Source organism: Balaenoptera borealis, assembly GCF_965194805.1.
Source record: "Balaenoptera borealis genome assembly, chromosome: 19".
NCBI classification, from domain to species: Eukaryota; Metazoa; Chordata; class Mammalia; order Artiodactyla; family Balaenopteridae; genus Balaenoptera; species Balaenoptera borealis.
The window spans coordinates 26,971,608-26,983,780 of NC_138878.1; the positions used below are offsets into that span (position 1 = coordinate 26,971,608).

The 12,173-nt window shown below is 38.5% G+C and overlaps 1 protein-coding gene across 4 annotated transcripts in view; it reads right to left on the reverse strand.

Moving 5' to 3' along the window:
* The window catches only part of RSPRY1 (ring finger and SPRY domain containing 1), a 50,075-nt gene that overhangs the window by 21,644 nt on the left and 16,258 nt on the right, over positions 1-12,173 (reverse strand). For 3 of the 4 annotated variants that reach the window (XM_082366978.1, XM_082366976.1, XM_082366977.1), the window contains exons 3-10: positions 8,977-9,029; positions 8,173-8,285; positions 7,014-7,140; positions 6,154-6,212; positions 4,177-4,243; positions 3,098-3,229; positions 2,085-2,200; positions 1,004-1,147 (exon numbers count right to left, since the gene is read on the reverse strand). In XM_082366978.1, the coding sequence (XP_082223104.1) occupies positions 1,004-1,147; positions 2,085-2,200; positions 3,098-3,229; positions 4,177-4,243; positions 6,154-6,212; positions 7,014-7,140; positions 8,173-8,285; positions 8,977-9,029 (811 nt within the window). The remainder of the gene's footprint in view (positions 1-1,003; positions 1,148-2,084; positions 2,201-3,097; positions 3,230-4,176; positions 4,244-6,153; positions 6,213-7,013; positions 7,141-8,172; positions 8,286-8,976; positions 9,030-12,173) is intronic. The other variant, XM_082366979.1, reaches the window with a different exon arrangement.

Below are 12,173 nucleotides of genomic sequence, written 5' to 3' on the forward strand. Positions count from 1 at the left end.
TTAATTCCAAACAGCTTATAATATGACTATAAGAAGAAAGCCAATTGGGTTGGGCATTAGAAGGGTATAAAGTGGCAAGAAATTAACATTTGTAGGAAAGCGAAGAACCCCAACCTCTCACACCCAGGTAGAGGCAGCCCAATTCTGCTTCCTCTAGTGGACTTAATTTTCCCTTATAAATTACAGCTTTGTATAGCAAAAGATAAATACTGAATATTGAAAACAAATGTGCCTACTAATTACAAGGTAAAAGTAAAGTAAGAGGAGTCAAGACAACATTTAGTATTTTGTGAAAGGAATAGAATTCCTACAAAGTTCCTAAAGCTTAAACGCAAGGTAAAAACCATCACTGGACCCAATATAAAAACTGAGCCAAAGATGTGGCTGGGGCTGGAGCAGAGCCGAAAAAGAAAAAGAGGGGCTTCCCTGGTGGCACAGTGGTCAAGAATCCGCCTGCCAGTGCAGGTGACACGGGTTCGAGCCCTGGTCCGGGAAGATCCCACATACCGCGGAGCAACTAAGCCTGTGTGCCACAGCTACTGAGCCTGCACTCTAGAGCCTGCGAGCCACAACTACTGAAGCCTGCACGCCTAGAGCCCGTGCTCCACAGCAAGAGGAGCCACCCCAACGAAGAGTAGCACCCCCTCGCTGCAACTAGAGAAAAGCCCACGCGCAGCAACAAAGACCCAATGCAGCCAAAAACAAAATAAATAAAATAAATAAGTTAATTAAAAAAAAAAAAGGAAAAAGAGCACATCTAAACTCTGGGTGGAAGATTAACATGAACTTAAAACCTGAGGGAAAAAAACAGCTGAGGGGCAATTTCACCTGTGTTTTCCTATTTCTAAATCAGCTTAGAAAACCACTGTTAGGGATTTGGCACCATGTGATTCAGCCCAAGGAACGATTATTGTGCAAAACTATCTGAAAAATGAGTATCCGCCACCCACTCGCCAAAAAAACTGCTGCTGCTCTCATCCGCACAGGTCTCCAAGGTACTCACATGATTGAGAAATTTGCTGTCTCGTGTGGCCCAGCCGATCTGCATGACACCAGAAGTGACCACTGTTACTTCGTAGTACCACACCCCAGCATCCACACAAAAGGTGCAGCGCACACTTTCAAAAGAAGAGGCATCACAGCGAGCCTGGCAAAATCAAAGAGCATGGCAGTCCACCATCAATGCCTGAAGACCACCAGAGATAACCGACTGCTCAGAAGGTGGAATCTATTCTTCCTCATTAAAGCTCCTGGTGGACTACTGTCCTTCCCTGTGCATTCTCAGTGACAAAAAGTACAAAACCGAAGGAAGGACACTCTATTTTATAGTTTAATTTCCAGGGAGTTCCAGATTGAAAGGATTGGAAGACCTCAAAATAAGAATTAGTGAAGGCTACTGGCTTCATTTTTAAGTACTTACAGAGCTTTGCTCTTATAGTAGAATCTTTTCCAAATGCATAAACATTGCCTTAACCTGTACTTGTTAGGGAGGGAGATGAGGGAGAGAAGGATATTGAAGGGTATAAGATGGAGTACCTAAAAATAATCTAAAGCAGAAGGCTACGTAAAGCATTTGGCAAGATGTAAGATCAAAGAGCCTATGTGCAGCCATTCTTCAAACGGCTCTTTAATCTTGACATGTCTAGTGCCTAACGGTACCTTCCTGTATATAAGCGGCTCTTTCATTAACCTTCACCCCCAAATCAGCAACATTTTCAACATACAGGGAGAAGGTGAAGCTCTAGACTGAATACAATTGGTTATGCAGGGATTTAAAAAGGGAAGGGCCTCTTTTAGAAACACTAGTCTTTGTACCTTTAACTGCATAAAATGGCAGAGATGAAAATCATACATATTTAAACCAATCAAACATTATAGCATGTACTATGTATAGAACCATGTGAGATATGAAAGAGTAAATAATATCCCAAACACGCTCTCTCCCACCACTTCTACCTCTAAACACTCTTTGAGTATGTAGAAAATTTCCATCTATTTTGCAAGGATTGCTTTTGTTCAGAACCAGGGCACGAAAATGAGGACAAGATTTTCTCCCCAGAATGGTCCGTCTATGGAAGCTTTACCTCCAAGCCATGAGGCGAGATCTTCAGGTACTCGCTGACATCGTTGCTATTTAGCATGGCCTTAATGCTATTCAAGTCCACTTTCTCATAGGTCAGCTGCCTACCTTCTTTTAAAACTGCAAAAGAAAAAGTGGGCACATTCCTAAGGCAGGCTGTTGTGGAGAAAAAAGCTACTGTCATCGCTAGTTGCCTTTCTAGTTAAGAAGTGGAGGTGCTCATAAATGGCAGAATTGGTAGACTTATAACCTTAGCTTTGCTGCTACACTGCCATATGAAGATTAATTAAGCAAATGCTAGTAAAGGCAGCACTTCTAGGTTTATATTTCTGTTCCCTATAGTCATTATTTTGCATGTAGCAAAATCCAAATGGTACTTTTTCAGAATTATTCTTTAACTGGCACTACACAGGCTGGGCACTGAGCTACTCCGCATAATGTTGCAGTAGGAGCAGAGGGGTCACATGTCCAACTGTGCTTTAGCACAGTGCTACCTGTGGGAGGGGGAGTGAGGTTAGAGCAGTAATATAGTTTTAGTTCTTGCAGCCCTTGGAGGAGAAAAAGAAAAGTTGGGAGCAACTCTCACGGTATAGGTAAGACATGACTTGAGTTTTGAAGAGCAAAGCTGGGACAGAGAGAAGAGTAAAGAGGGAATTCCAAGTGAGGGGAACATGCCCAGGGGTAGGAATGATTGGGAACTGCTTGTAGGACAGTGAGAAGAGTTTGTGTTGGAAAGAGTTGATTAGACAGTGGCATCTGATTAATAGCCTGGATGCAGGAGGAAACAGGGGACCAGTAAAAGTTTTTGAACAGGAGAGTGCTGCAATTAGAAGCATTCCATCTAATAGTCTGAAGAGTCCCTAGGATACTTTACTGCTAGAATATAGCCAACCCACCAAGTAGAGGACCTTATACGGAAAAACTCACACCGTCACAAAATAAAGACCTGTGATCCTATTTAAGAAGTGGATTTGGAAATGAAAACAGGCATTTTAATAAAGGACAACTCCTACTTACAGAGATTGTCTAAGCTCCACTGGGCACAGAAACCAACTTGACGTTTCAGATAATCAGGATCATCAGCCCAGGACTCTAATGTGACAAGCCGGTCACTAATACTGGATTCAGATATAGTCAATTTATTTTCACCTGTTGGGAAGACATAAACCTTAAATTAACCATGAAAGAGCAGGATGATTTGCTGGGTAGATTAATGGAGGGTAAGAGTGAGGAAAGACAATTAGAGAATCTGGAAACTATAATAATGACAAAGCCCAAGAGCTCTATTTTCTAGAAAGTAGCAATATGATCACTAAATTTTTAGCTATAAAAAGTGGGTAATCACGGTCACCAAGTTTTGATTCTTTATATATATATATATATATATATATATATTTTTTTTTTTTTAACATCTTTATTGGAGTATAATTGCTTTACAGTGGTGTGTTAGTTTCTGCTTTATAACAAAGTGAATCAGCTATACATATACATATATCCCCATATCTCCTCCCTCTTGCGTCTCCCTCCCACCTTCCCTATCCCACCCCTCTAGGTGGTCACAAAGCACCAAGCTGATCTCCCTGTGCTATGTGGCTGCTTCCCACTAGCTATCTGTTTTACATTTGGTAGTGTATATATGTCCATGCCACTCTCTCACTTCGTCCCAGCTTACCCTTCCCCCTCCTCGTGTCCTCAAGTCCATTCTCTACGTCTGCGTCTTTATTCCTGTCCTGCCCCTAGGTTCTTCAGAACCATTAAGTTTTGATTCTTTAGGTGAGAAAACTCTTGCCTTTGTCACTGTTACATCTTACTGGCTTTGAGATGTTTACCCAGACAAGTCAGAATGTATGCATGCTTCTTATTTATTTATTTGGCTGTGCCACACGGCTTGAGGGATCTTAGTTCCCCAACCGGGGATTGAACCTGGGGCCACAGCAGTGAAAGCCCAGAATCCTAACCACCAGGCCACCAGGGAATTCCCCAGAATGTATGCATGTTTGATGGGGTTCAAAAGCATCAGCTCATCCAGTAACTATGAAAAATAAGATTTTTAACAAGCAATATAGATCATTAATGTAAGAAGTCACTATACCTACTTGTCTGTGCAAACTTTTCCAGTGCGATAAGTGCAAAAAGCATGACTGTGGGGTGGGACTGTAATTTCTGAAAGACAACAAAAGATAAAAAAAAAAAAAAAACAAGAAAAAAATCATTGTCCTGCGGAGGCAGCAAGTTATCAATTTCCTCTTCTTATCCAATGTGTGCTAGATTTTTTTTTGGAGCAGTAGGAAAAGTTTTACTCATTCAAGTCCGTGATTATCCATTTGCTAATATTGTTAGTAATAAACCAAGATAGAGTCTCTTAAAATCTTATATTATTTTCTTGAAGTTACTGTGTTCGTTTATAGATATGGAAATTTCAAAAGTATCTTATTAAATGTACTATGTTATTTTACTTAGTAACATTTATATATTAAAGCTTTGTTAAATAAAATCATGCTGATTCTTATATTCCTTTAAGCAAGCCAAACAGAAGCCCAGAAATATAGCTAAAAATGGCTTTTTATTCAGAACCCTAAAAGGAGCCATTCATCACTACCAAGTTCCAAAATTATAAATAATGAAATTAACAACTCATGGCTTCATTTTCAATCTGTTCTCTGAAAGGAATTCTACAAATGCTGATGGTAGGTGGGAGACAGCAACAAGTGAGCTCTTTCAGTTATATTTAAGTTCATGTCACATGTGTTCACATTTGAAGAAAGGTCTATCTGCTTAACATCGTATCTTCTCACAGCCATCCTTCCCCACAGCTATGCTAGGTGCCTGCGAAAGAGCTCTAGAACAACAGATGATTTCCACTCACTTTTCTGGTGCCCAACTGGGTTCTGCAGAGCTCATGTAACCATCGCCCTTCCCTGCTGCAAAGCCTGTTTAGCACCCTGCTTCTTGCCACATCCATCCTCAATCCCTCTGTCTGGTTTTTCAGGCCCTGAGCCCTCCCCATCTGGCTACTAAGTCTATGTCCTCCTGTCTCTGAACACTGTCTTCTGATCAGATAATTCTCCGTAATATGCTGGGAACATGGCCATTTCTGGCTCTAGGCTTCTGCCGGTGATGTGCCCTTAGCCAAGAAACCCATTTCTTCCTCCTGTGTGCACAAACAAATCCTAGCCCTGTGGTGTGACCCAGCTGAGGTTCCACCTTCACCAGGAAGTCTGCCTCCCATGACTCCCAGCCTCCTCCACCCGTTTCTCCCACCTCCCAACCACCTTCTCAGATCCCTTGGCACTTGGTCTGAAGGAAGCTATTTTGCCCTTGATCATATCCTGTCATAAAATGGAGGCTAACTGTCTTGTCTGAGTAGTTTTGTTCCCCTAACCAGGAAACTTTGCTTGAGGGCAAAGGACTATTAGACTACTTCTGTACCCCTACAGTGCTTACTTAGCATAGTGTCAAGTGTTTTAAGTACATATCATATAGGTCCTGAAAAATAGGGTCTTTCAGATTTTGAAAAAAGGCCAATGCACAGCAGGCCTGCAAAAATAACTTTAAAAAACACAGACCAGTCAAGACTGCAGTCAAGCAGTGTGAGAGATCCGATAGCACAGCCTTGGCAAACCACAAGCTTCCCAGACGATATATCAAATAATCAACAATAGTTTTAAGAGCAGTAGTGGTGGGAGGGATGGAGGAACACAGATTTATATACACTGGGAACCTGACCTCACAGTTTCCTGGCTTGGAATGCCGTGTAATTTTGTTCCCACTGTGGAGGTTCCTACTACCATTTGGCAGACTCTAAGGACGCACACACAAAAAAGCCAATCATAGCACCTATCTTATGACTAAATTTAAAACCAGACCAACTCAGCTGTTTTTGCTTGCAATAAATTCCTATCCTGCCCTTACTTTTTTTTAAACACAGGAAGGAATAGATAAACACTCAGGAAACACCTGCAAATAAAATTTATAGCTGATTCCATTCTCTGTGCCAGTGGCTAAGTGGGCAATTTTAGAAAAATGCACAATTCTAGATGACTAAGAATAACTAGCTTTGATGTCTCACTTACCAGACACTGTAGCAAATATTCCAGTATTCCTGGGCTAAGTAAACCTATACTTGCAGGACCTAGACGAATACAACAAACACTGGATATAATTAAATGTGTTACATTATTTTGAATTTGTAACTAATACCAATAAAATTGTAGAGCTCTTTTACAAAGTACTCTCATGTGCATTATCTTATTCAAGTCTCCTGCTTAAGGTAGGGAATAGTACTATCCCCATTTCACAGTTGAGCAACTGAGCCCACTCCTGAGACACACTCCTGAAGTGACTTACTCCAGGGCACTTGGGGAGCACATGGCAGAGGCTGAACCAGTACCCATGCTTTGATTTCTAATCCATTGTTTCTTCCACCATAAATGATACAACTAGCTGGGTTATTCACCTATACTTTGATGTTAACTTTCCTAAAATGGGTAACATTCACAGACAAGTAAAAAATCTGCTTGTCTTCTCAGGAATTGCTCCAATTTAAAGTTCCTTTTCTTCTTCCCCTACCGAATATGTCTCTATTGCCTAGCTAAACTTTATAAAGTGTGTGTATATGTATATTATATATTACATACAATCTTTATTTATCTTATGAGCTTAGCCTTTTCTCTTATTTTTAATTTTAAAGCAAATAAGGAAAACTTTTTCTTTTAAATTTCCCTCTGAAAGTCCTCAAAGCTAAATTAGTTTGCATTTACCTCTGTGGCCTTGAGTAATTTTTTTCCAGTTAGGCCCTGTTGCTCAATTTTATTTTATTTTTTTAGAGACACTTCTTTCTGGTAAAGCAGGTTTGATCAAAGACCTGCAGTGCCATCTTCCCCTTGATGTTAAACAACTTAAGATCTTCTTTGGTGGAGCTTCCCAGCGTTACCTGCTAGTTTCTCAGCCAAGCAGCCTAGGACTGCAGATGTGTTTCTGTGTTTGGCAGGATGACCTGAGTCCTGGCAAGCTACTTCTCCATTTAAGTTGAGAATTTCAGTCAATTTCTGGAGTGCATCCTAAAAACAAAAATGTACAAACGGATTTGATAAATATATTACTTAGGTTTTTTTTCTCAAGGTAATTCTCTGACACAAAAGCAATAACAACGTGTTAAATTAACTCAGAATGACCATACAAAAATGATATAATATAGCCACAGGATACCATTATTGATGGGAAATATTATTTGATCAACCTGAAAGTTTTCTTAAATGAATTGCTAGATTCCATTTCATTCAAAATGTACCAGTTGTATCAAATATATGCTATACACTTGAGTCGTTAAACAGACTAAATCCACCCAAATGCCAGTATGATTGATAACAATAGGGCCTAGTGATACTGAAGTAAAAAGTTTCTTACAAAATTTTTTTTTATCAATCAAGAACAAATATCACCAGAATTTTAAAGGCAAAAACTTTAAAAGACTAGGCAAAGGTCAATTCACCAGTGACAAGGCCAAAGACTTTTCCCTCTGTCCATGTTTTCCATGTTAGGCCCAAATGTCTGAGGCTTAAACAAATGAAAGATGCCAGAATCCAAAATTTTTAAAAAAGGATTCCATAGACCATATGGAATAAGGCAATGTAAGTTAGATACTTTCGTTCTACATAAGGGATAATCAAAGTTATGCCAATATTTAATATGTTTAAGACTCAAAAGTGCTTTTGGTATAACAGTGTTTTCTCTTAATAGAAAATGTTTAAAAAACTTTTGTTATGAGGAAATTGTTTGGAGAGAGATAAGAAAATCAGCTCAGCAACTGAACATTCTTTTCTAGTTTCAAAGATTGCCATTTCAGATATAAATGCCTCCATTTTTAACATTTTTAAAATTTTAAACTAAAGTTTTAGAGTAAGCTATTGACAGAAAGAGGATGTAGCAATTTATTAGTAATAAAAAACAAGTTTACATAATGAAATTAATATTAAATAAATTCAGACCCAAAATATATAAAAAGAAATGCATTATATCAAGTGTTCTTTGTGGTCATTCACCCTGTGTTTAAGCGTAGATGTCAGTTTCATAAAAGATAAGTATTAACTTACTTTAGTGGGCAATGGACATTCATCTAGTAATAATGTTATAACAGCTGGTCCCAGTGGATCTTCCAATGGAATAACTCTAATTAAAGACTGGACAACGTCCAACCATCCTTCATCTAGGAGCAAATCAAGAAGATTATACGATGGAGCCATATTTTAAAAATGTGAAAATACATAACTTACAGCACAAGATGACTTCACATTAAAATAGAAACACTCTTGGAAAATAGAAACATCCTATAGCTTTTAAGCAGCTAGTATTTGGCATGGACATGGTCATCAATTGCTAGCCATCACAGTAGAGACAAAGAATCCTAACTTACAGGAGTCTGGTGATTTGGGGGTATCTTTATTTGAAGAAAATTTAAGCTATGGTTCTGGGTTCTCAAATTATGATTAAATAGTTTCCAGCATCTTATTTATGACATAGGAGTTAATTCAGAAGATTAAGTATCTGAAACAGTTGGCTCTATTTTCAGAATGACATTTAGGAAATTGAGGGACAAAAAAATTATCCTCCCCATTCTAGAAGAGTTATAGTCGAAGATCTGTCAATGCCAAAAATAATTTTATTTTAATAATTTTAGTGAAATAAGACCATTACTGAAATATGCAGCATATACTCGGATACAATACAGTGCTTATTAATTATTGTCCTCATACAAGAAAATTTCCATAGACTAAGGGGTTTTTTCTTCATCATGTGTGTTAAGTATTTTTGAAGTCTTTTATTAAAAAAAAAAAAAAAGTGGCTACACTTCTTCATGATCATTAATTAGGAAGTATTTTAAAAAACTTTAAAAATACCTGTTTCTGCCATTTCGTGCAATGTAATCATTGAATAGGGAGGTTCCTGATCACTGAAAAACAAACATTCAATACATCAAACTTGAAGAAATAAGAAATGACAATTTCAAATAAAAGTTCAAACTGGAAGTGTGGGGGTAGGAAGAGAAAGAAATGTACATGAGTGAGCGTAGAGAAAGAGATGGAGGAGACAACCAGAGCTATAATCTATAAGGACAAACGCACACCACGTGTGCTCATTTCCAAGGTTACTGTCTATGATGGCCCACAAATAAAATGGGCACAAGGGCACATGAAAGGACCACCATGTAGCCTGAAGTCAAAGCACGGGACTAATACTGGAGCCCAGAGCCCACTTTCAGCTTTACCTCTAGTGGGCCCATGCCAATAGAGACAAGCCAGGGAGGCCAACATCATCTTCCTCATATGTACCTCAAAGAATCACCAGGAAGGGAGATGACAATCCCAAATGAGGACTTACAGAAGCAAGGGCCTACGTAACATCTTCATTTTTAAGTGTTCTTCTGGTAAATATCACTATGTGCTTAAACTTCATAAAATGGTGTTAGAAGAAAAAGAAACCAAACTTAATTAAGGAGCTACTTAATCTTCTAGACACTGCTCTAAAATGGCATTTTCCCCTTAATTCAGTGGATTTTCAAACTGTGATCTCAGGAATCCAAAGAGGTGCTTTAAGGGAACTTTTAATAATGAATGAAATATTTCCCATCAAACAATGATAATCTAATTATTTAAGGAGTATATTCACTGCTTATTTGTTTACATATTGTGGCTCTCTGTTTCACTGTGAAAAAAAACAAAAACAAAAACTATTGTCTTCCATCTTTTAATCCTCAGAATAACCTTGCAATATGCGAATTACTAAATTCATTTCAGGTACTCATTAGGTACCGGTGTTGGACACATCCTGTGCCTTTTCATAATAAGGGAAAATTCTTATTTAAAAGAATTGTCTTAAATGATATAACTAACTGATACAAACGTTGCTCTGGGGCAATCTGGCAATAATGAAATTAGTATGCATATACTCAACAATGCTAGAGAAATTATTACACAGGTGCATATGAGGTTATTTGCTGCAATGCTATTTGTAGGAACAAAAAATTCAGAAGTAGTAACCTAAGTGACTGTCACCAGATTATTTGATAACACAATATAGTACTTTTGAGCATATAAAGGAATACTCTGTAGCAGTCAGAAGCAGTTGTAGCTTTATATACAGCAACATAGGTCTCAAATATAATGTTGAGAGAAGTTAAAACCAAAGAGACTTCTCTGTTATGTAAAATTTTAAAATCATACACAAAACAATATTTATAAACTTCCTATACAGACATAAACAAACATATGCCAGGCATATTGGAAGAACATACCTTAAATTCAGTAGACTGATTACCTACTGATATTTGGAGGTGGGTGGTAAAAAGGACAATGGGATTAGGGAAGAAGGGCAAACTAATAAAAATATGACAAGGTCAGTGACCAATAAGGAATATGAGCACCTGAATTCTATACAGACACACTTAAAGGACATACACACCCCTACACTCAAAAAAACAAGATAAAATTCTTTGTGGAACAGAAATAGTGCAGAAACTTCCGGTGGGAGGCAAAAGCTAAAGTCATAAGACTACTGGGCTCTGGGTCAGGAACTAGACAGAGGTCACCAGGAGCTTTATGCCTGCAAGGCAGGTAATGGGGACCAAAACCCCACCTGTGCAAGTGATGGAGCAGACTCACCACATAAAGTGGGAACAGGGTACCGTTCTCAGTGAAAGGAGTTGCAAAGCTCTGAATGATAATCTGAGCTGCAACCGGTATAAACCTGCAAGTCTCCGGTGACAGAAAAAGGCAGAGAAAGCCATGCAGCAGGACCTGGGTTTCTTACAGTGGGATGGGAACTCAGAACCACCACTTTTAGGTTCAGCTGTGGACTGAAGGTCCCTGAGACCCAGACGGAGACAACAAAGGTGACAGAGAGAAAGGGAGAAAAAGACAGGGAAAACACACACACACACACACACACACACACACACACACACTGAGGAAGAAAACTTCCATCAGGAGGAGCCTGCAAATTAAAATTCCAAAGTCATGAGAATAACATTAATACCATTAGCAATCTGAGGGTAAAGTTACTACCAAAAAAAAAAAGAGCAAATAATCAAACTTCAAAATGATTTTAAAATAAGTGTACTTCAAGTGTATTTCCTATAGCAGGTCTCTCACTATGCCATTAAGAACTGTACTGTCCTCTCAAATCAAGGTTATCCTCTCCTAAGTAACAAGGAGGGAGGAGAACAATAAATATAGGTCATTTTATAATTGTGATATCTGCATACACCCTTTTACATATATTCTTACTAAGCCCATCTGTCCTTTTTTTTTTTATGGTTTTTTTTTAACATCTTTATTGGAGTATAATTGCTTTACAATGGTGTGTTAGTTTCTGCTTTATAACAAAGTGAATCAGTTATACATATACATATGTTCCCATATCTCTTCCCTCTTGCATCTCCCTCCCTCCCACCCTCCCTAGCCCACCCCTCTAGGTGGTCACAAAGCACAGAGTTGATCTCCCTGTGCTATGCGGTTGCTTCCCACTAGCTATCTACTTTACGTTTGGTAGTGTATATATGTCCATGCCACTCTCTCACTTTGTCACATCTTACCCTTCCCCCTCCCCATATCCTCAAGTCCATTTTCTAGTAGGTCTGTGTCTTTATTCCCGTCTTGCCACTAGGTTCTTCATGATCTTTTTTTTTTTCCCTTAGATTCCATATATATGTATTAGCATACTGTATTTGTTTTTCTCTTTCTGACTTACTTCACTCTGTATGACAGTCTCTAGGTCCATCCACCTCAGTACAAACAACTCCATTTTGTTTCTTTTTATGGCTGAGTAATATTCCACTGCATATATGTGCCACATCTTCTTTATCCATTCCTGTCTTTTATGTTTAGTTTTAATAGCCTTATAAACTTCGCAGGTTAAGAAATTCTTTTCTTTAGCAGTTAAAAAAAAATAAGCTATGTAACTATGTTTACAAACTGTCTGAACCCCATTTTGCCATTATATTCTCCAACATGTCCCTTCATACTTGCTCTGCATCTGCCTAAGTTTTCCATTCTCAGAAGAGTTTTAACTATAATTCAGTACAAACAGGTTTAAGGTA